General features: G+C 44.8%; 1 protein-coding gene across 1 annotated transcript; it reads left to right on the top strand.

Annotated features, from left to right (window-relative positions):
- The first annotated feature begins 2,078 nt into the window (after positions 1 to 2,078).
- Positions 2,079 to 25,139, top strand: ppp1r18 (protein phosphatase 1, regulatory subunit 18). The gene is made up of 4 exons (XM_064979331.1): positions 2,079 to 2,133; positions 3,281 to 7,624; positions 14,966 to 15,185; positions 20,613 to 25,139. Exons 2-4 carry the CDS (start codon positions 3,350 to 3,352, stop codon positions 20,630 to 20,632), a joined length of 4,515 nt encoding a protein of 1,504 aa, XP_064835403.1. The 5' UTR covers positions 2,079 to 2,133; positions 3,281 to 3,349; the 3' UTR covers positions 20,633 to 25,139.

Raw genomic sequence — 25,139 nt, 5'->3', positions numbered from 1 at the left:
CCACCTTGTCTAGAGATTGGACATTGGCGAGTAATATGCTCAGAAGCGGTGGATGGTGTGCTCTCCTTCTAAGTCTGACCAGTAGTCCGCTCTGTCTGCCTCTCCTGCGGTGACGATGTTTTGGGTCGGCTTCTGGGATTAGATCCCATGTCCAGGGTGGTCCGAACAAAGGATCCGCTTCGGGAAAGTTGTATTACTGGTCGTAATGTTGGTAAGTTGACGTAGCATTTATATCCAATAGTTCTTCCCGGCTGTATGTAATAACACTTGAGATTTTCTGGGCTAACAATGTAATAAATACATTTAAAAAATAATTACTGCATAGTTTCCTAAGGACCTGAAGAGAGGCGAACATCTCTGTCAGCGCCATCTTGTTCATTTTATTTGTAATGGAAGTGAGAGTCATGATCAACAGCTATCTCAGGAGAATCAAAGAGTTGGAATACAAACTAAATATACAAGGAGCTCCAAAAGTATTGGGATAGTCAAAATGTTTGGTTGTTGTTTTGGCTCTGTACTCCACTTTGGATTTGAAATGATACAATGACTATGAGGTTAAAGTGCAGACTGTCAGCTTAATTTGAGGGTATTTTCATACATATCGGGTCAACCGTTTCGAAAGTACATCACTTTTTGTACATTGTCCCCCCCTCCCATTTTAGTGGATAAAAAAAGTATTTATCCAAGAGTATATTTTATGTCGCCCATGAACATAATGTAACATTTTACATTCCACACCAGCAAACTGCTGTTCCACGAGGTATTTTTGTATCAGAATTTGATGTGCTGCATTCTGCTGTTGTCTTTCGTTTTGTTGTTTTTGTCCAATTCTTCTGCTATCCCCCCCCCCCCACACACACACACATTCTGTCACATTTTGAATGTCTTTGTTTTATCCTTTTCTCTCCATAATCCTTGTTTTATTGCGCTGTGCCCTTGATTGCTGCTGTAAATCAATGTAAGAGGACTTGAATAGCTGAATTCTTTCCAGGGGATTCGTTGTATTGTGAACATGGATGATCGAAAGGAGAAGTTATTCATTGTTTCGTTATTTTATATAGATTTCAATACAATAACAAAACAAACATGGATACATTTAAGATATTGCACTGGAACAAATGATAGGCAACTACAACAAAAGGTCAATGAATGCAAGCAGTAATACATTTCAAATCAAATGTTAGTCGTGAAACGCTTACTTACAAGCCCTTAAACCAACAATGCAGTTATGAAAAATCCCCCAAAAACTAAGAAATAAAGCAACAAATAATTAAAGAGCAGCAGTAAAATAACAATAGCGAGGCTATATACAGGGGGTACCAATACAGAGTCAGTGTGCGGGAGCGTTGTACATGTATTTTTTAGAGTTACTTTAACTTTGATTTAGGCTCTTACCATTGATGTAGTCTAGGCTATTCTCTTATGCATGATTCCTCAACTGTCTGATCTGGGCTAACTACTGTAGCTGAGCCTGCAGATTATCTTACATAACAGACTGATTGATATCCTGAGCATGTATCCTAGTGTAGGCCACTTTGATGTTATCCAGAATTTACGATGAATTCCACCCGGGAAGACGGGTTGAAGCTTTTCACATCACATCGGGTAACTCTCATCACCTCAACCTGACTGTCAGAATCACGGTCTGACTGCGGTGACCCCCTTCTCTCCTTATTTCCTCTCTCTCTCTTCCAATTAGTGGGGCGTAGGGATGAGGGGTGGGTAACCGGCAGACGGGAGTCTTCTTTAAACGCCTTTTATTAGGTCGGCCAATATGGTGTGTGCCACTAACTCCCCTGACGGGATTTAATGTAATTATAGGATTACAGTTGTCGGACAGCACTGCAGCCGGGGAATATTTACTACCAATGGAGGTGTTTTAAGTGTATATACACTGATTCACTGCGAGGTCATCTTTAAATAACGGAACCATATAAACATTATTAATCCTGACTTTTTGACATCGATTAATCAACTACATCGGAAGCTAGATACAGAACAACATTCGAGGTAGTATCTCGAGCGCATTACGCACGACGGGAGGTACACAGTCGCTCTTCATTCAGAAGATGAAAACTCTCAAACCGATACAGAGGGGGATATAAAGCATTACTGCGGAATACCAAGGATTTGGTAAGTTTGGAGGACGATTTTTTAACATCCTTTGCACCCAGGTTTAAAACAAGGAGTGCGAAATTGTGGGGAACGTTTGGAGTGCAAACGTACAGCTATGTGCAGAGGCATAGTGTGCATGTTACAAACCTGTTAAGGATGTGACCCTTTTTTTCAATTTTCGCCTAAAATGGCATACCGAAATCTAACTGCCTGTAGCTCAGGACCTGAAACAAGGATATGCATATTCTTGATATCATTTGAAATGAAACACTTTGCAGTTTTTGGAAATGTGAAATTAATGTAGGAGAATATAACATATTAGGTCTGGTAAAATATAATTCAAAGAAAAAACATATTTTTTTGTACCATCATCTTTGAAATGCAAGAGAAAGGCCATAATGTATTATTCCAGCACAGGCTCAATTTCGATTTTGCACACTAGATGGCAGCAGTGTATGTTACAGGTGTTAGACTGATCCAATGAACCATTGCATATTGGTTCAAAATATTGTATCAAGACTGCTCAAATGTACCTAATTGGTTTATTAATACATAATTGTGCATAGCATGGTATTATTTCACTGGAATAGCTACTGTAAATTGAACAGTGCAGTTAGATTAACAATAATTTAAGCTCTAGCATTTTAACCCCATTCCTGAAAGCTAAGACTCTCTGGAACATGGACATGCCTTCTGTTTTCCTCTAAGATCAATTTGTCGCACATAAGAATGTAGTTGAATAGCCCTGTCATGGCCCTTCTAAGGACAGCCGTTCCATTCCCTGTTTTAATTAAATGATTCAATTTGTGCAAAATGATGGAATTCACATGCCATTTCTGTTGGCACTGAAATCTCTCCATAATAACTATGTGTCGATGGTATGTTAACTTTTTATTATTAGGGAAAGTAACCATGAGGGGAGGACGAAGCCTGTGTAAAATGTAATCCAGTAAATAGGCTACGTGGTTGAGTTACATAGCCTCTATACATATGTCATAGAAATTTACAAAGTACAAAAGTACACCTGTTAGTAAGCTACATTTCAATAAAAACATCTATTCGGATTTGAAAGCAAAGTGAGTCACAAGGAATATGCTATACAAATTAAATCATAACATATGGTTATTATATTTTTATGAACATCTTGCTATGTCCTTTTTGACAGAACTGTTGCCAGAGCATCAAACGAGAGGACGATTAGGAATCTTGCCAAAAGCAAAAGCTCTTCTCTGTTATGTCTGTCTCCTCTTTACCGGAATGGAAACAACTCCTGCTGGAGCGAAAGAGGAGGGAGGAGGAGGAGCGAGAGAAGAGAGAAAAAGAGGAGGAGGCCAAACTCGCCAGCATGCCTGTTTGGAAGCGAGGGATCATCCAGAGGAGAAGAATGAAACAGGAGAGTTTCGGGGACAAGGAAAGAGAGGGCCCCCTCCAAGTCAAGGAGGGCAAGTCCCCTTCTGATGCTGTGAGTGACCCAGACAGCGCTACACTGGTGCAGTTGGGAAGTGAATCACCACTCAGCCCAGACTTCACAGGGCCTTGGCTGGATGAAGAGTCTAAACCGCAGAGTCAGGTGTTAAGGGAGACCATCACCCCTGTCCAACAAAATCCATTCATTCGCACGCATGGCGGGTTGAGAAGGGGAAGAGAAGAAGAGATGGCTGGGGAGATGAGCCTCGAGAAAGGGAATGAGCAGGAAATAGAAGTAGGGAGAGAGAGGGAAAAGGAGAAGGAAAGAGGCCATGTCAAAGGTCATGATGGGGAGTCTGGGAGGGGAAGAGATATAGAATTAAAACTACAGCGATACAGGGAACGGAGTAGGGGCAGAGAAAGGGACAGAAGTGCCGGAAGAGAGATGAGCCGAGACACCGTGAGAGACAGGGAAAGGGAATGCCTGAGAGGGAGAAAAGAGGAGGAGAGGGAGGAGGGAGATTCAGATCCTCATAACCCCAAGTACCCCCATCCACTAGTCCCAGGCCTTCGTACCATCAGAGCAGACAACATCATCATTATTGAACAGGACAGAAAGGGCAGTGATGAAAGGAGGGGTAGAAGGAGAGAGTGGGAGAGGGAGGTGATGGAAGAGGAGCAGGAAAAGAGAGACATAAAGATGGACCTCAAGGAGTTTCTTTCTGGTGGAGGGAGTGTCACGGAGATTCGAGCATCAGTGGGATTGGTAATTAAACCCTTAGCTGGCACTGAGGACTGCAGGAGTGGAAGTCTAAAAGGGGCAGGCAGGGAAGGAGATGGCAAAGAGAAGGGAGAGAGAGAGGTGAAGTGCAATAAAGATGGAAGAAAGGATTGTGAGAGGGGGCTGGAGAGAGAGGTGGCGTGGTTGATGATGAAAGATAAAGAGAGGGAGAATTTGAGGGAGAAAGGCCGACCACGAACACACGCAGCTTCAGAACAAGAGGATAGGAGATGTGGTGACACAGATGACAGTATCCACAATGAGAGAAGAGTTAGGGTGAGTGAGCTGCTGAGTAAATTTGGGGAACATACAAAGAAATACAGGGAACATCCAAAGCCCCCGTCCCGGTCTAAAAGCTCAGATTGTTTCAGCCGGCCTGGCAGGGACAGAGACAATTTTGGTCTGGACGAGGACAATGATGGAGACAGGAGAGGGGAGGAGAAACGTGCAGGATTCAGGGGTGTGCCCAAGCGGTCATTCAGCTTCTCTGACCAGGTGATATGGACAAAGGAGAATGGCATGCAGGATGAGGGGAACCATGATAGGAAGGTGGTGGAGAGGACATGTTCAGACAGGAGGGTGGCACCTCGGGGAGATGTAGTGGAGGATGAATGGTCAGAGAGGGGAGGCAAGCAGGGGGGCTGGACCTGGTTTTCAGATAAAGAGCGGGTGGGGAAGCATAGAGAGGGATTCATAAAAACAGACAGGGAGGAAGAGGGGCAGCCTGAGAGACAGCCTGCGTTGGAAAGTAACACAGGGAAAGAGACTGACCATGGGGTCGAGATTGTAACACGAGTGGAGTTAGAATATCGTAACACGGGGACAGAGGAACTAACACAGAATATGTGTGAGGAGGCAGGGTTTACAAGGGTCTCAGTTAAAAACACAGAGGCCTCATTTGCGCAAGGAGTGCCCATCAAACACGATGGGCGAGAGAGAGCAGTGGAAAAAGAGGTAAAGCGAATGACAGAAGAAAGAGAGAGAGGGATGGAGAGGGCGAGGAGCACAGAGAGAGAGGTGGTGGTTGGAAGACAGGCAGAACCTCAAGTGAGGGACAGAAGGGGGTCAGAAGCCATTAGAAGAGGATCAGATGCAAGGGATGCCAAGAGGATGTCAGAAGTAAGGGACTGCACAATGTCAGTTGAAACAACTCAGCAAAACTGTGTGATCACCCTCTCTGTAGACAGAGCCAGTCCTCCTCAGTCTGTTGAAAGCCAATACAGACGTGTCTCAGCATTGACAGAGTGTTCAACCACCTTGCTCAGCGCTGTGGCACACAGAGGAACAGATTGGCGTAGTAGTCAAGGAGCGCCGGGGAACCATTCAACCCAGTCAGCACTATCACAGCACACGGGAGATCTTATCAACAAGACAAGGAGAGTCGGAGAGACAGCCAACGAACTTGACAATCACAAAGGGACCCAATCATTAACTCAGGATTGCAAACGTGTGACGAGGGAGGACACAGAGAATGTAAGAGGGAGCAAAGCTTACAGGGTGCCAAGTGAGGTGAGCAAGGAGAGCGCACACTCACCTGGCACACGCGTGCACAGTCACGTCTGCCCCGAAATGTCCGTCCAGGAAGTGACCCCTGAGTCTCCCAAGTCTCCAAAGCACGTTGCCTCAGTTGGAATCCCTCCAACGCCACTTGAGCGACACATACCCAGGACAGTGTTCTATGGTGTGGGGGAGGTATTAGAGAACAAAAGGCCAAGCCTCCAAAGCGATGACGACCAGAGCTGCGAAGGAGAGGGAGGGAAAGGTGTGGAGAGGCGGGATAGTTGGAGGATCGGCAAGCCTTTGTCTCGTATCGAATCCCTGCGAGAGAAAATCCGGCAGAGGGAGAAGGAGAGGCTGAGGAACACGGAGGGAGCGGTAGCAACGGGGGATGATGGAGATGCGACTGAGGGAATGAAAAGGGCTGGGACTAGAAGGGTTAGAAGAGCTTCAAGTTCAGATAGGTGTGATGAAGGAGAGGGGGGGGACGAAATGGGGCGAGAGAGACAGAGACAGGAAGGCTCTGCACAGCAGACAACATCCACTCAGTTTTACGTCACACAGGAAGCGAGCGTGTCAAAAGCTGACCCTGAGCTTCCTGTTCCTCTCTCATTCTCACAATCTGTCAAAGGAGATGAAGAAAGCGATCACACGATTGAGAGAGAGGAAGATCCAATAAAACATGTAGTAGATGAGTTACGGTGTGACAGGGGTCGGCAGAGAAAACAGGACACCAGAGGCAGAGGAGGAGAAGTAGGAGAGGATAAACTCTCGGAGGAAGAGGACAGGTTGCATTATCTGCCTCCTTCACCCTCTCCTTCACCCTCAGACTCTTTCTCCCCCTCTCTTGCTGAGATGAGCCGGATCTATAACCTGAAAAAAGTGGGGTCCAGGACGGCGGTGTGCATGAGTGAGAGGACCGTGGATAGGCCTATCCCTATACATACACCCAACGTACAGTCCCGCATATCAGCAGAACAACAGGAGCCAAGCAGTCTGGAGAGATCCGTTGGGATGCTGACACAGAAGCAGCTGTGGGGTGGTGGTGGGGCATCTGGAAATAAGGCCTCTTGTGATGAGAATTCCGGACTTCAGAAAATACAGCGTCAGGTGGAACAGCTTCAGTTGCGAGAACAACAGGAAGTACAGAGACTATCACACGACAACAACGCAGCACAGTCGACTTTTAGTAAAAAAACTAATTTGAAAGCTAAAGAGTCTGAAGCTCAGCAAAGCACAAGGATATCACACAACCAGCCTAATAAGGAACCTCAACAGATGCATCCAAGGCAAAAGGACCAGCAAACCCCTCTAAATCCCAGAAAATGTCAGTCTAATCCGCAGTTGCACTCTGAAAGGCCTCCTCAACCCAATCGTGCCCGCTCCATTACCATCAACTCCGGATCTCTCCTGACGCCCTCTCCTGAGAACTCATTACACCCAGACCAGGGAGTCCCACCTAGCACATCATCCTCCCCTTGCTCACCCTCCCCACCCCAGTCCCCCTCCGTCTCTCCCTCCCCTTCACCTTCTCCGATCAATTTCACCATCAGAACAGGCTCTGGAGGCCAGCAGGCCAAGAGGGGCACCACCATCACCATCACCCCAAGGAAGCCTGTTGGAGGGGCAGCCGTGGAATCGGTTTCAGTATCCTCAGGACCCTCAGTCAAGACGTCTACCAAGTCCCAGATGCCTGTCCTAACCGAGATAGTAGAGAGAGGCAAGAAGAGATACCCCACTACGGAGGAGATCGAAGTGATCGGCGGATATCAGAACCTGGATAAGTCTTGCCTGGTCAAGACTCCCAAAGGGACTCCCAAAGGGGTGAGTGTAGTGGAGTCATATGCCTGCAAATTGTATTGATGATGTATCAAATCCAATCAAATGTATGTATAAAGCCCTTCTTGCATCAGCTGATGTCACAAAGTGCTGTACAGAAACCCAGCCTAAAACCCCAAATAGCAAGCAATGCAGGTATAGAAGCACAGTGGCTAGGAAAAACTCCCTAGAAAGGCCTCTTGTAGTGATGATCATATCTTGTAGTGATGATCATGGATCCTCTCCCCAAAGGTTGGATTTAATAAAGACCAAAAAACAAACAAACACTTTTTTGGGGCAGAAAATGGCTTCAATAGACTATCAATATGTTATGGGCATACTGTGACTATCAGAAATCTTCACCTCCTCCCTGCCTGCCTCCATTTGAACCTCCAGTCCCCCCCCCCCCCCAGAATCCCCTTTCGCTAGCATTAGGACATCCCGTTTGATTGCACTGAGGAGTTAGAACACGTCGACTGAGCTAAGCCTGTTAAAGCCTTATCAAGCACGACATCATGATTCTCAGCTGTAAAGTAGCCTACTTGTAGTGGTGGCTCTGGTCTCGTTTAGTAATATACTAATTATAAACCCTGTATAAATTATTTGTTAGGGTAACTGTAATGTCTAGTGCTAACAGTCTATTTCAGATGAGCATCCATGTAACACTTGAGAGAGCAGAAAAAGTGGAGAGGAAACCACAATGACAGAGCCACTCAGCCAGAGCACTCCTCCTCCTCCCTATCTCTTTCTGTCTGTCTAACTTGAAGTTTTGCAGAGAGGAGCTATGTGGGTTGTGAATCAATCGTCACTTCTTTCTGTTTCATCTAGAAAGACAAGTTATTCCACAATAGATGAATTGCCCCCCCCTCTCCCCATTGCAACATCCTTTTTGTGCAATGAAATGAAAACAGTCGGAGCAATAGCCTGTTAGAGAGAGGTTGCTTCTGAAATGGCTCTCTATCCCCTACAATGGCACCCTATCCCCCATGGGCCCTGGCCCAAAGTAGTGCACTACATATGGAATGGGGCACCATTTCAGACACGGACAGAGTCTTTTGGAGTACTTTAATTAGGACACCTCCATAACAAAGTGGCTCATCAGAGCAGAACTAAAGACCAGGCTTGGCAGTCTCCCCACACGAATGAAGCTTTAGAATGGGAAGAACGGGAAAGTTAAAATGGGATACCTAGACAGTTGTACAGCTGAATACCTTCAACTGAAATGTGTCTTCCACATTTAACCCAACCCCTCTGAATAAGAGAGGTGCGGGAGTCTGGTGTAATCTGTTTATATAGCGAGGTAGACGAGAATATGCATATTAAGAGCAATTACGGTATACAGTATACACTGACTATACAAAACATTAAGGACACCTGCTTTTTCCATGACATAGACTGACCAGGTGAATCCAGGTGGAAGCTATGATTCCTTATTGAAGACACTTGATAAATCCACTTCAATCGTTGTAAATGAAGGGTAAGAGACAGGGTAAGGAACCATTTTTAAGCCTTGAGACAATTAAGACATCTCATTTAAAAGGTAAATGGGAAAGTCAAAATAGTTAAGTGTCTTTGAACAGGGTATGGTAGTAGGTACCAGGCGTACCGTTTTTTTGTCGAGAACTGCAATGTTGCTGGGTTTTTCACGCTCAACAGTTTCCCGTGTGTATCAAGAATGGTCCATCACCAAAAGGAAGTCCAGCCAACTTGACAGAACTGTGGGAAGCATTGGATTTAACTTGGGCCAGCATCCCTGTGGAACGCTTTCGACACCTTGTAGAGTCCATGCCACGTCAAAATGAGGCTGTTCTGAGGGCAAAAGGGGTGGTTCCTAATGTTTGGTATACTCAGTGTATATCTATTGTTAAACATGTAAACCTTTATGGCTTATGTACTGTACTTTACTCAGACAGCATGACTTTTAATATAAAACACTTTGCTATTGTATAGGCATTTAGCTTATCAGCCTTTTTTTCATCTAATTTTCTGTACATAATGCAAGATGCTACACAGATCCTTGGCCTGAGTCACACCATTGCATTGCAAGTTACTTCCTCTGACAGATCCTGTCTTTCAATGAGTCTGCCCTTGTTGCCTTTCCGACAAGTCTTCCTTTGTATTTTCCTGTTTCTGCTGAGTTTGTTTTGCTGCATTGGAATTTTGGCAAACACTTTTGACAATGTTGACCTCTTGGCATATGACAGCAGCATTTGCCAATGTCATCCTTCCAAGTCTTGTTGGAAATCTTAGGCTAAGGAATTAATGATTGACTTGTTCATTTAGCCATGGCAGTAAAGTTGAGGAAGCTCTCACCATGTTTATTGTATAGTTTTCGCAACATCGACTATTGATACTGTCCTACTGTAACCTAATTTCCCATTTAAAAATTGTCATCGGGCCCAAATGTGGTGCGATTGAAGTGGAACAGTCTCTCATTTGTCAGTGAAACAGGAGGGTGGGGTTAAAGAGAAGTGGAGTGAGGGGAAACTCAACAACCTTGTGACTCCCTAGCCGAGACACTGCATGTCCGAGTCCCAAATGGCATCCTATTCCTTACATAGTGCACTACTTTTCACCAATGCCCTATGGGCCCTGGTCAAAAGTAGTGCACTATACAGAGAAAAGGGTGACATTTTGGACCCATCACTGGATATTTCCTCTTTCAGGCCTGTTCACTTCCTCTGAACAATAAGAGACAGAGAAATAGCAAATATAGGGGGGTAAGATGTCTATTTCACCAGCCACATTGGCGGGTGGTCAGGGCTACATAGTGCGAGCATTTCACTTGCATTTGTGAATAAAAATAGTCAAGTATGATCACATTTATTGTAAAATAAGTACACTGAACAAAAATATAAATGCAACATGTAAAGTGTTGGTTCCATGTTTCATGAGCTGAAATAAAAGGTCCCAGACATATTCCACATGCACAAAAAGCTTATTCCTCAAAAATCCCTGTTAGTGAGCAATTCTCCTTTGCCAAGATAATCCATCCACCTGACGGGTGTGGAATATCAAGAAGCTGATTAAACAGCATGATCATTACAAAGGTGCAGCTTGTGCTGGGGACAATAAAAGTCTAAAATGTACAGTTTTGCCACACAACACAATGCCACAGATGTCTCAAGTTTTGAGGGAGTGTGCAATTGGCATGCTGACTTCAGGAATGTCCACCAGAGCTGTTGTCAGAAAATCTTATGTTAATGTCTCTACCATAGGCCTCCTCCAACGTCATTTTAGAGAATTTGGCAGTACGTCCAACCGGCCTCACAACTGCAGACCATGTGTATGGCGTTGTGTTGGCGAGGGGTTTACTTATGTCAACATTGTGAACAGAGTGCCCCATGGTGGCTGTAGGGTTATGGTATGGGCAGGCATAAACTATAGACAATGAACAAAATTGCAATTTATCGACTGCAATTTGAATTGCAGTCGATACCCGGGGTAGGTTGTGCCAAGAGACCACTTTTTTGGACAAGCCATGTTTTCAAAACTATTATGTTTACATGAATTCTGATTATTTCCAGGGATACACAACATCCTGAAATATATGTAGATACAGTTTAAGTCGGAAGTTTACATACACCTTAGCTAAATAAATTTAAACTAAACCATTTCTTACATTTAATCATAGTAAAGATTCCCTGTTTTAGGTCAGTTAGGATCACCACTTTATTTTAAGAAAGTAAAATGTCAGAATAATTATTTATTATAAATTATTTATTTCACCTTGTATTTCTTTCATCACATTTCATTTACATAAACTCAATTAGTATTTGGTAGCATTGCCTTAATTGTTTAACTTGTGTCAAACATTTCGGGTAGCCTTCCACAAACTTCCCACAATAAGTTGAGTGGATTTTGGCCCATTCCTCCTGACAGAGCTGGCGAAACTGAGCCAGGTTTGTAGGCCTCCTTGCTCGCACAAGCTTTTTCAGTTCAGCCGACACATTTTCTATAGGATTGAGGTCAGGGCTTTGTGATGGCCACTCCAAATACCTTGACTTGTTGTCCTTAAACCAATTTGCCACAACTTTGGAAGTATGCATGGGGTCATTGTCCATTTGGAAGACCCATTTGCGACCAAGCTTTGAATATGTCTGGGATCCTGACTGATGTCTTGAGATTTTGCTTCAATATATCCACATAATTTTACTTCCTCATGAAGCCATCTATTTTGTGAAGTGCACCAGCCCCTCCTGCAGCAAAGCACCCCCACAACATGATGCTGCCACCCTCATGCTTCACGGTTGGGATGGTGTTCTTCGGCTTGCAAGCCTCCCCCTTTTTCCTCCAAACATAACGATGGTCATTATGGCCAAATAGTTATATTTTTGTTTCATCAGACCAGAGGACATTTCTCCAAAAAGTATGATCTTTGTCCCCATGTGCAGTTGCAAACCGTAGTCTGGCTTTTTTATGCCGGTTTTGGAGCTGTGGCTTCATCCTTGCTGAGCGGCCTTTCAGGTTATGTCGACATAGGACTCGTTTTACTGTGGATATAGATACTTTTTACCTGTTTTCTCCAGCATCTTCACAAGGTCCTTTGCTGTTGTTCTGCGATTGATTTGCACTTTTCGCCCCAAAGTACGTTCATCTCTAGGAGACAGAACGCGTCTCCTTTCTGAGCGGTATGACGGCTGTGTGGGCCCATGGAGTTAATACTTGCATACTTTTGTTTGTACAAATGAATGTGGTACCTTCAGGCGTTTGGAAATGGCTCCCAAGGATGAACCAGACTTGTGGAGGTCCACAATTATTTTTCTGAGGTCTTGGCTAATTTCTTTTGATTTTCCCATGATGTCAAGCAAAGAGGCAGTGAGTTTGAAGGTAGCCCTTGAAATACATCTACAGCTACACTTACAATTGACTCCAATGATGACAATTAGCCTATCAGAAGCTTCTAAAGCCATGACATCATTTTCTGGAATTTTCCAAGCTGTTCAAAAGGCACAGTTAACTTAGTGTATGTAAACTTCTGACCCACTGGAATTGTGATACAGTGAAATAATCTGTCTGTAAACAATTGTTAGAAAAATGACTGTCATGCACAAAGTAGATGTTCTGACCGACTTGCCAAAACTATAGTTTGTTAACAAGGAATTTGTGGTTGAGGGGCCGAAAAACAATTTTTAATGACTCCAACCTAAGTGTATGTAAACTTCTGTATATTTTTTAGAAAGAATATTATATTTCCCTTGATGTAGTGATGCTGAAAGTAAAAAATTGCTCGACGTACCCCACTCTGCCCAAAATACATTTTGTGTTTGAAAGAATAAATGATGCAGTGTTGTTTATTAAACGACTATGCTGTAGGATGTGGATTATTCCTCATCATGACTCCATTTCATGATAATCAGTTTGGTAACTGAATGGACAGATACTACGACCGATCTTCCAAGTACATCCAAACCTAATTGGATGCATTATTATACTTACTTCCATTTACAAAATAGCCCCCAACACTCTACTCAACAAATTGGATGCAGTCTATCACAGTGCCATCCGTTTTGTCACCAAAGCCCCATATACTACCCACCACTGCGACCTGTATGCTCTCGTTGGCTGGCCCTCGCTTCATACTCACCGCCAAACCCACTGGCTCCAGGTCATCTACAAGTCTCTGCTAGGTAAAGCCCCGCCTTATCTCAGCTCACTGGTCACCATAGCAGCACCCACCCGTGGCACGCACTCCAGCAGGTATATCTCACTGGTCATCCCCAAAGCCAATTCTTCCTTTTGCCGCCTTCCTTCCAGTTCTCTTCTGCCAATGACTGGAACAAACTGCAAAAATGACTGAAGCTGGAGACTCATATCTCCCCCACTAGCTTTAAGCACCAGCTGTCAGAGCAGCTCACAGATCACTGCACCTGTAAATAGCCCATCTGTAAATATCCCATCCAACTACCTCATCCCATACTGTATTTATTTATTTATCTTGCTCCTTTGCACCCCAGTATCTCTACTTGCACATTCATCTTCTGCACATCTACCATTCCAGTGTTAAATTGCTATATTGAAATTATTTTGCCACCATGGCCTATTGATTGCCTTTACGTCCCTTATCCTACCTCATTTGCACACACTGTATATAGACTTTTTCACTGTATTATTGACTGTATGTTCGTTTATTCCATGTGTAACTCTGTGTTGTTGTAAGTGTCAAACTGCTTTGCTTTATCTTGGCCAGGTTGTAAATGAGAACTTACTCTCAACTAGCCTACCTGGTTAAATAAAGGTGATTAAAATGTTTTCACCTGAATCAATCTCACCCACTCAGTCCACACTGAGTAATGAGAAAACCCCCCAAAATTGTTTCCTTTGTGTCAGTTCGGGACCTAATCCTGTAATATACTCATAGCGGTTAAGCACAGCTCTCCTTTACTATAGTCGTCCTGCTGTAACCCTTTCGTAGCCTATTGGTGCTTCCTGGCCACCTGTTGCTCACGTTGCTGAGACTGTTTGACGTCACCTTAACCGAGCACCGGCATCATCTTACAGAGGGGGGTGACTTACGCTCTCCTCGTCATCCTTGTTCAGATCCTCTGTCTCCCCCCTCTTCAATCCAAGGCTCCCTTGTCATACAGTATATCTTTCTCTCAAACTAGACCGAGGTACCATTCTCATAGACAGTGGCTGCCCCACATGTTGTGTAAGGCATTTTTACGAGTATTTGTAAAGGTTCCGATGTGACTGTGGTGATTAGCGATTGGCACAGTGTGCTTCCTTTCTTCCTCTCTCTCTCTCTCTCTGGTTCTCTGTCTCTCCTCCATGTTCTCCCCTGCTGTGTTAGCCTGGGTCAATCAGTTCAGTCAGGGATTAACCTTCTGGGCCTGAGCTTGATTCGTCCAACGTCTCTCACACCAGGTTATTATCAGGAGTGTATGGTCAGTCAGTTTGTGGTGAATATAAATGCACTACGGTATAGATGTACTACACCAACCTGTAATATAAGGTACTATAACAACCTATAATATAATGTACAAGGCAGGGGCCAGGTTTTCCTACTGTTCGGTGCAGGCAGCAATGTTATTTAAACCAAAATAATCTCTCATATCCGTGCTAAGTAAACAAATTGTAGGTTACATACATTTTTGTCAGAAAGGGTCTGACTCAGTACAACTTAATCATGCCGTTTTAATGGGTGCCTTCCACATCACCCTTTCATACTAAATAAGGGCAACACTGGGAAAGTACAGGTTATTTCTTGCTATGAATTGTTCTTGAAGCATGTCCATCCTGATTAAGTAACACTGCAATGTGGTCAGGCTGTCTGTAAGGGTGTGTCTCTATTGGGTGCACTGTACTAAGCCTCTCTCCTGTGTCTGTCTTGTCCGCCCCATCCAGGTGAAGGTGTGTTTCGACGAGACCCAGCTGGAGCAGGTTTTTGAATACCCATCAGAGGCCTCTATGATAGCCTTTACCCCCTACCCCATACCAGGTCAGGAGAAAGGGAAGGAGGATGAGGTGCAGGAGGAAGAGGAGGAGGAGGAGGAGAGAGGAGTGTTTGTGTCCGGGAGCAGCAGGAACGTGGGAGCAGCGGATGGCCTGAGAGTGCTGAGAATAGGTCAGTATATGTCACTCCCTTCCATTTAGCTGAATACCTGCATACACAGGGTGTATTCATTAGTGCAAACCGTAGCAAAACATTCTGTAATGGAAAACTTTTTGCAACAAACCAAGCGTTTCTTATTGGACAAGTTCAGCTTAGTCTGTCATGTCTTGTTATGTCTGTTCCTGTCCTTTCTCTTCACTCTCTCTCTCTGCTGGTCTTTTTAGGTTACCTTCTCTGTCTCTCATTCTTCAGCTGTTCACATCTCCTCTAACTAGCTCATTCACTCTTTCACACCTGTTCTCTCTTCCCCCTCTGATTAGGTCTCTATTTCTTTCTCTGTTCCTGCTACTTTCAGTGTCTGATTCTTGTTTGTGTTTTTTGATGCCAGAAGCAAGCTGTCGTCTCGTTTGCTTCCACCTTGTCCTGTCCTGTCGGAGTCTGCCTGGCAGGTGCCACCTGCACTATACTAACGTTCTTTTTGTTCCGCTGACAACGTTGGAAGAGGATTTATGCCATTCCTGTTTTTTCATTAAAGAACTCTGTTTTCTGTTAAAACCGCTTTTGGGTCTTCACTCAAGTTCATAACAGAAGAATCAGACCGCGAATGGACCCAGCGGCTCCGGACCCTTTTCACTCCGCCGTCGAGATCCAGGGAGCGATGCTAGGCAGACACGAGGAGGAATTGTCTGCTGCTCGACATGCCGTTGAGACCCTGGCCGTCCAAGTCTCCGACCTCACAAGACAGGTTCACCAACTCCACCTCGATCCACCGCCCACTTCCAGGGTTTCCGAGTCTCCGGAGCCCAGGATCAACAACCCGCCGTGTTACTCTGGGGAGCCCACTGAGTGCCGCTCATTCCTCACTCAGTGTGATGTGGTGTTCTCTCTCCAGCCCAACACTTACTCCAGGAGCGCAGCCCGCATCGCCTACGTCATTTCTCTCCTTACCGGACGGGCGCGTGAGTGTGGCACGGCAGTCTGGGAGGCGAGGGCTGAGTGTATTAACCAGTATCAAGACTTTAAGGAGGAGATGATACGGGTTTTTGACCGTTCTGTTTTTGGGGAGGAGGCTTCCAGGGCCCTGTCTTCCCTATGTCAGGGGAATCGATCCATAACGGATTATTCTATTGAGTTTCGCACTCTCGCTGCCTCAAGTGACTGGAACGAGCCGGCTTTGCTCGCTCGTTTTCTGGAGGGTCTCCTCGTCGAGGTTAAGGACGAGATCCTCTCCCGGGAGGTTCCTTCCAGTCTGGACTCCTTAATAGCTCTCGCTATTCGCATAGAGCGACGGTTTGATCTTCGTCGCCGAGCTCGAGGAAAGGAGCTCGCGTTCTCCGCTGCTCCCCTCTCCACATCACTGCCACCTGCCGCATCACTGCCACCCTCCTCCGCCGGCTCGGATGCTGAGCCTATCCAGCTGGGGGTATCCGCATCTCGGCCAAGGAGAAGGAACGGAGAATCACCAATCGCCTCTGTCTCTACTGCGGCTCCGCTGGTCATTTTGTCACCTCTTGTCCAGTAAAAGCCAGAGCTCATCAGTAAGAGGAGGGCTACTGGTGAGCGCAACTACTCAGGCCTCTCCTTCTGGATCACGCACTACTTTTCCGGTCCATCTCCGCTGGCCCGGTTCATCTGCTTCCTGCAGTGCCTTGATAGACTCTGGGGCGGAGGGCTGTTTTATGGACGAGACCTGGGCTCGGGAACATGACATTCCTCTCAGACAGTTAGGGAGCCCACGGCCTTGTTCGCTTTAGATGGTAGTTCTCTCCCCAAGATTCAGCGTGAGACGCTGCCTTTAACCCTCACTGTCTCTGGTAATCATAGCGAAACCATTTCTTTTTTAATTTTTCGTTCACCTTTTACACCTGTTGTTTTGGGTCATCCCTGGCTAGTGCGCCATAACCCTTCTATTAATTGGTCTAGTAATACTATCCTATCCTGGAATGTTTCTTGTCATGTAACCTGTTTAATGTCTGCTATCCCTCCTGTTTCCTCTGTCTCTACTTCACAGGAGGAGCCTGGCGATTTGACAGGGGTGCCGGAGGAGTATCACGATCTGCGCACGGTGTTCAGTCGTTCCAAGGCCACTTCTCTCCCTCCACACCGGTCGTATGACTGTAGTATTGATCTCCTTCCGGGAACTACTCCCCCCGGGGTAGATTATACTCTCTGTCGGCTCCCGAACGTAAGGCTCTCGAGGATTATTTGTCGGTTTCGCTCAACGCCGGTACCATTGTCTCCTCCTCCTCTCCCGCCGGAGCGGGGTTTTTTTGTTCAGAAGAAGGACGGGTCCCTGCGCCCATGCGTGGATTATCGAGGGCTGAATGACATAACAGTTAAGAATCGTTATCCGCTTCCTCTTATGTCTTCAGCCTTCGAGATCCTGCAGGGAGCCAGGTTTTTCACCAAATTGGACCTTCGTAACGCCTACCATCTCGTGCGCATCAGGGAGGGGGACGAGTGGAAGACGGCGTTTAACACTCCGTTAGGGCACTTTGAATACCGGGTTCTTCCTTTCGGCCTCGTTAACGCTCCAGCTGTCTTTCAGGCACTAGTTAACGACGTCCTGAGAGACATGCTGAACATTTTTGTTTTCGTTTACATGGATGATATCCTGATTTTTTTCTCCGTCTCTCTCGATTCATGTTCAGCACGTGCGACGCGTCCTCCAGCGCCTTTTGGAGAACTGTCTTTATGTGAAGGCTGAGAAGTGCATTTTTCATGCCGCCTCTGTCCCTTTTCTCGGTTCCGTTATTTCCGCTGAGGGCATTAAGATGGATCCCGCTAAGGTCCAGGCTGTCATTGATTGGCCCGTTCCTAAGTCACGCGTCGAGCTGCAGCGCTTTCTGGGCTTCGCTAATTTCTATCGTCGTTTCATCCGTAATTTCGGTCAGGTGGCAGCTCCCCTCACAGCCCTTACTTCTGTTAAGACGTGCTTTAAGTGGTCCGTTTCCGCCCAGGGAGCTTTTGATCTTCTTAAGAATCATTTTACATCCGCTCCTATTCTTGTTACACCTGACATCTCTAGACAGTTTGTTGTTGAGGTTGACGCGTCAGAGGTGGGCGTGGGAGCCATTCTTTCTCAGCGCTCTCTCTCTGACGGCAAGGTCCATCCTTGCGCGTTTTCTCTCATCGCTTATCGCCGTCAGAACGTAACTATGATGTTGGTAATCGCGAACTGCTCGCCATCCGCTTAGCCCTAGGCGAATGGCGACAGTGGTTGGAGGAGGCGACCGTTCCTTTTGTCGTTTGGACTGACCATAGGAACCTTGAGTACATCCGTTCAGCCAAACGACTTAATGCGCGTCAGGCTCGTTGGGCTCTGTTTTTCGCTCGTTTCGAGTTTGTTATTTCTTATCGTCCGGGCTCAAAAACACCAAGCCTGATGCTTTATCTCGTCTCTTCAGTTCTTCTGAGGTCTCCACCGACCCCGAGGGGATTCTCCCTGACGGGCGTGTTGTCGGGTTGACTGTCTGGGGAATTGAGAGGCAGGTAAAGCAAGCACTCGCTCACACTCCGTCGCCGCGAGCTTGTCCTAGGAACCTTCTGTTCGTTCCCGTTCCTACTCGTCCGGCCGTTCTTCAGTGGGCCCACTCTGCCAAGTTAGCCGGCCACCCCGGCGTTCGGGGTACGCTCGCTTCCATTCGCCAGCGTTTCTGGTGGCCCACTCGGGAACGTGACGCGCGTCGATTTGTCGCCGCTTGTTCGGTCTGCGCGCAGACTAAATCTGGGAACTCTCCTCCTGCCGGCCGTCTCAGACCGCTTCCCATTCCCTCTCGACCGTGGTCTCACATCGCTTTAGATTTTATCACCGGACTGCCTTCATCAGCGGGGAAGACAGTTATTCTTACGGTTGTCGATAGATTCTCTAAGGCGGCTCATTTCATTCCTCTCGATAAGCTCCCTTCTGCTAAGGAGACGGCTCAGATCATTATCGAGAATGTTTTCCGAATTCATGGCCTTCCGTCTGACGTCGTTTCCGACAGAGGCCCGCAGTTCACGTCTCAATTTTGGAGGGAGTTTTGCCGTTTGATTGGGGCTTCCGTCAGTCTCTCGTCCGGCTTTCATCCCCAGTCTAACGGTCAAGCCGAACGGGCCAATCAGACTGTTGGTCGCATTTTTACGCAGTCTTTCTTTTCGTAACCCTGCGTCTTGGTCAGAACAGCTCCCTGGGCAGAGTACGCCCACAACTCGCTTCCCTCGTCTGCTACCGGTCTATCCCCTTTTCAGTGTAGCCTCGGGTACCAGCCTCCGCTGTTCTCATCTCAGCTCGCCGAGTCCTGCGTCCCCTCCGCTCAGGCTTTTGTCCAGCGTTGCGAGCGCACCTGGAAGGGGGTCAGGTCGGCACTTTGCCGTAATAGGGCGCAGACTGTGAGGGCCGCTAATAAGCGTAGGACCAAGAGTCCTAGATATTGTTGCGGTCAGAGAGTATGGCTCTCCACTCAGAACCTTCCCCTTAAGACAGCTTCTCGCAAGTTGGCCCCGTGGTTCATTGGTCCGTTCCGTATTTCCCAGGTCATTAATCCTGTCGCAGTGCGACTTCTTCTCCCGCGCTATCTTTGTCGCGTTCACCCGGTCTTCCATGTCTCCTGTGTTAAGCCCGTTCTTCGCGCCCCGCTCGTCCCTCCCCCCCCATCCTTGTCGAGGGCGCACCCATCTACAGGGTTCGTAAGATTTTGGACATGCGCCCTCGGGCCGTGGTCATCAGTACCTAGTGGATTGGGAGGGGTACGGTCCTGAGGAGAGGAGTTGGGTTCCCTCTCGGGACGTGCTGGACCGTTCGCTGATCGATGATTTCCTCCGTTGCCGCCAGGTTTCCTCCTCGAGTGCGCCAGGAGGCGCTCGGTGAGTGGGGGGGGGGGTACTGTCATGTCTTGTTATGTCTGTTCCTGTCCTTTCTCTTCACTCTCTCTCTCTGCTGGTCTTTTTAGGTTACCTTCTCTGTCTCTCATTCTTCAGCTGTTCTACATCTCCTCTAACTAGCTCATTCACTCTTTCACACCTGTTCTCTCTTCCCCCTCTGATTAGGTCTCTATTTCTTTCTCTGTTCCTGCTACTTTCAGTGTCTGATTCTTGTTTGTGTTTTTTGATGCCAGAAGCAAGCTGTCGTCTCGTTTGCTTCCACCTTGTCCTGTCCTGTCGGAGTCTGCCTGGCAGGTGCCACCTGCACTATACTAACGTTCTTTTTGTTCCGCTGACAACGTTGGAAGAGGATTTATGCCATTCCTGTTTTTTCATTAAAGAACTCTGTTTTCTGTTAAAACCGCTTTTGGGTCTTCACTCAAGTTCATAACATAGTCCCTCTCCGTTTTCGTCCATTTGCATCCGTTTGGTTCCTAGTGAATACACCCCTCAGTTAGTCATGAAATGTGGTTGTCCATTCCATACCTGTATCTGAATTGTGTCTCATAACTCCTCTTTATCTCTCAAATTTTACAGATGAGTCTTGCCATCGGTAGACGTCAGCTCGCCAAATAGCCCAAGTGATGTTTCATATTAGATTTTTGTTTCCTGTATTTTGTTTATTTAAAATGATATAATTAATATTGGTAATCTTTTTTGATGTTCAATGTTTTATTTTACTTAGGGTCAGGGACTATTGATTTTGATTTTTTTAAATGATGGTTTTTGAGCAGTTTATGAGTTGAATGATGGCGCATGTAGCGGAACCTGACTGGACTTTTTATTTTACTTCTCTATTTCAAGGTAGAAGTGCAAAGGAAATATGAAAGCACAGTACATATTGTAGCCTATAAGTTTGAATATATAAAAGTGTATTTTTACCATCAGGTGTGTACTGTTGGGGGATGATCACATGTCAATGCAAGTTAGTGGATTACTACAAAAGTATTGTAAAAGGATCCGGTCAGTTTAGTTTTATTTAGCTTAGTTCAACAACACAATGGCCCTACTGTATATAAACGTTGCATCAGCACTGTAACGATTCAGGCTGCATTCCCTCGAGTGCACTACTTTTGACCGGAGCACTATGGGCCCTGGTCAAAAGTAGTGCACTATAAAGGGATTAGGATGTCATTTTGGACGTATTCTCAGTGACGCTTATATTATCTGGTCCCTGTGCCTGCTTGATTTGCTCATACAGATGATATAAAGATGTATTTTTTTATTTTTTTTATTTCACCTTTATTTAACCAGGTAGGCTAGTTGAGAACAAGTTCTCATTTACAACTGCGACCTGGCCAAGATAAAGCATAGCAGTGTGAACAGACAACACAGAGTTACACATGGAGTAAACAATTAACAAGTCAATAACACAGTAGAAAAAAAGGGGAGTCTATATACAATGTGTGCAAAAGGCATGAGGAGGTAGGCGAATAATTACAATATTGCAGATTAACACTGGATTGATAAATGATCATGTACAGGTAGAGATATTGGTGTGCAAAAGAGCAGAAAAGTAAATAAATAAAAACTGTGGGGATGAGGTAGGTGAAAATGGGTGGGCTATTTACCAATAGATTATGTACAGCTGCAGCGATCGGTTAGCTGCTCAGATAGCTGATGTTTGAAGTTGGTGAGGGAGATAAAGGTCTCCAACTTCAGCGATTTTTTTGCAATTCGTTCCAGTCACAGGCAGCAGAGTACTGGAACGAAAGGTGGCCGAATGAGGTGTTGGCTTTAGGGATGATCAGTGAGATACACCTGCTGGAGCGCGTGCTACGGATGGGTGTTGCCATCGTGACCAGTGAACTGAGATAAGGCGGAGCTTTACCTAGCATGGCCTTGTAGACGACCTTGAGCCAGTGGGTCTTGTGACGAATATGTAGCGAGGGTCAGCCGACTAGAGCATACAAGTCGCAGTGGTGGGTAGTATAAGGTGCTTTAGTGACAAAACGGATGGCACTGTGATAAACTGCATCCAGTTTGCTGAGAAGAGTGTTGGAAGCAATTTTGTAGATGACATCGCCGAAGTCGAGGATCGGTAGGATAGTCAGTTTTACTAGGGTAAGCTTGGCAGCGTGAGTGAAGGAGGCTTTGTTATGGAATAGAAAGCCGACTCTTGATTTGATTTTCGATTGGAGATGTTTGATATGGGTCTGGAAGGAGAGTTTGCAGTCTAGCCAGACACCTAGGTACTTATAGGTGTCCACATATTCAAGGTCGGAACCATCCAGTGTGGTGATGCTAGTCGGGCAAGCGGGTGCAGGCATCGATCGGTTGAAAAGCATGCATTTGGTTTTACTAGCGTTTAAGAGTAGTTGGAGGCCACGGAAGGAGTGTTGTATGGCATTGAAGCTCGTTTGGAGGTTAGATAGCACAGTGTCCAATGACGGGCCGAAAGTATATAGAATGGTGTCGTCTGCGTAGAGGTGGATCAGGAATCGCCCGCAGCAAGAGCAACATCATTGATATATACAGAGAAAAGTGTCGGCCCGAGAATTGAACCCTGTGGCACCCCCATAGAGACTGCCAGAGGACCGGACAGCATGCCCTCCGATTTGACACACTGAACTCTGTCTGCAAAGTCTGCAAGATCAGGTCATCCACAAGTCCAAGATACATTTTGAGTCTTGTGAACATCCCTCATCTGTACAGTGCCTTCAGAAAGTATTCATACACCTGGACTTATTCCACATTTTGTTGTGCTAAAGCCTGAATTCAAAATTGATTAAATATATTTGATTTCTCACCCATCTACACACAATAGTCCATTATGACAAAGTGAAAACGTTATTATTAGTTTTTATTTATTTTACATCTAATTTACACATATTCATTCACACCCCAGAGCCAATATATCCAGCTCTTTCAAGTTGGTTGTTAATCATCGCTAGAAAGTCATTTTCAAGTCCTGCCATAGATTTTCAACCCTATTTAAGTCAAAACTGTATCTAGGCCATTCAGGAACATTCAATGCCGTCTTGGTAAGCAACTCCAGTGTATATTTGGCCTTGCGTTTTAGGTTATTGATCCAGAGGGAATGGGTTAAATGCAGAAGACGCATTTCAGTTGAATGCATTCAGTTATGCAACTGAGTAGATATCCCCTTCCCTTATTGTCCTGCTGAAAGGTGAATTTGTCTCCCAGTGTCTGTTTGAAATCAGACTGAACCGGGTTTTCTTCTAGGATGTTGGTTGTGCTTAGGTCTATTCCGTTTAATTTTTAATTTTACAATGACAACCATATCCATAACATGATGCAGCCACCACCATGCTTGAAAATATAAAGAGTGGTACTCAGTGATGTGTTGTGCCTTATGGCAAACAGGATTGCATGTTCTGGGATATCTTTATTCTGTATAGGTTTCCTTCTTTTAACCTTTATTTAACTAGGTAACAGTTCACTCTGTCATTTAGGTTAGTATTTTGGAGTAACTACTATGTTGTTGATCCATTCTCAGTTTTCTCCTGTCACAGCCATTCAACTCTGTAACTGTTTTAAAGTCAGCATTGGTCTCATAGTGAAATCCCTGAGCAGTATTTTCTTTTAAAATTGTAAAAAATAAAAATAATAATTACAAACATAATTTCAATTTGACATTAAATGGGGTATTTTGTGTAGGCCAGTGACACAAGATCTCAATTTTAAATTCAGGCTGTAACACAACAAAATGCGGAAAAGGGGGGTCGAGGGGTGTAAATGCTTTCTGAAGGCACAGTAGTTTCTGGCAAACCATGGCTATATGTAACATGATGACAATTCAATTTTGTTCAATTACGGTTTCTGTTTGAACCACAAAGTGGATTTAAGCGAGACTTAATGCACATGATTGCATGATTGAAAAACCTGACGATACATGATGGAATGATCACCATTACAAGTTTTTATTTTTAACCACTAGTGGAATTAATGTGGTAGAATGAAACACAGTAATCTATGTACTGCATCTATAGTAATTTGACTGTATAGTTTTGAATGGAAAAGGTATTATGTTTGGGTCTCTGGTGTTATTATGTAAGACTACATACAGCACATGTGTGATATGGGTGGGAAAAAAAGACCATGATTTTCAGACATTTAATATATAGAATGGTCCTTTGGAGTATGGATTGTTGACGTATATTTGACATTTGCATATAAAAGCATAATTGACCAATAATTAATCAAAGTTGATGGTTTGGCCTTACCCAGGTCTCCTTTAAGACTCCCTAATGTTTTATCTGTAGGTGCTACAAAGAAAACATTGGTGTCATAGGAAGCTTCACCGCTTGCTTTGTAATATGAGTAGCATTTTGTTTTCAATAACAATATTCTTATTAATTTATGAATATTGAAAAAAAATTTGATTTAGCAAAATGTTTAATATATTGTTGAACGTAATATACTCTACGGACATATCAAAGTTCCAGAGTGGGATCTCTGCTATTTTTAGAGTTATGATCCAATTTGTAACAGAGTGAATGTGAAAATGGATTCAAAATGGTCACCCTCTTCTGGTGATTTGCCGGATGAACAATACATTAAAATATTAGCCAAATTCAAATTGTAAATTTCAATATTTATGTTTATATTTTTCAATATTCATTAATTAATAGGAAAATTGTTATTGAAATCAAAATGCATCTCATGTTGCAGAGCAAGCGGCAAAGCTTCATGGGTAAGTCCAAAATGTAATAAATATGCCAACTTGTATTATTTCTCAATTAAGCTTTAGATACAAATGTCAACAATACTTCCTCCAAAAGGACCAATCTATGGATTAAATGAAGTGAAAATCCCCCAAATCATGGTATTTTTGTTGGTCCTAGTTTGTGACGAATCACCCACATCCAAAATAAGGGCACAAATGTTATCATGGTTCCATGAGATGCTGTAATCTCAATTTTAGGTGCTCTTTTTTATGTGAAAGAATCTATCTGAAGAATATCATATATATGGTATATCTGATTTATGCTCCCATGTGTGCAATTTTGATACATTATTTTATTCTTTCTGTTTTCTATTGCGGTCGAAGAAGCTGGCTTCAAGAGAGAAAAACATCTAATAAATGATTTGAAATTAAAA

The sequence above is a fragment of the Oncorhynchus masou genome, chromosome 12 (assembly GCF_036934945.1).
Source record: "Oncorhynchus masou masou isolate Uvic2021 chromosome 12, UVic_Omas_1.1, whole genome shotgun sequence".
Taxonomy (NCBI): domain Eukaryota; kingdom Metazoa; phylum Chordata; class Actinopteri; order Salmoniformes; family Salmonidae; genus Oncorhynchus; species Oncorhynchus masou.
The sequence above is the reverse complement of the archived record's forward strand: the minus strand, read 5'-3'. Positions and strand labels throughout refer to the sequence as shown.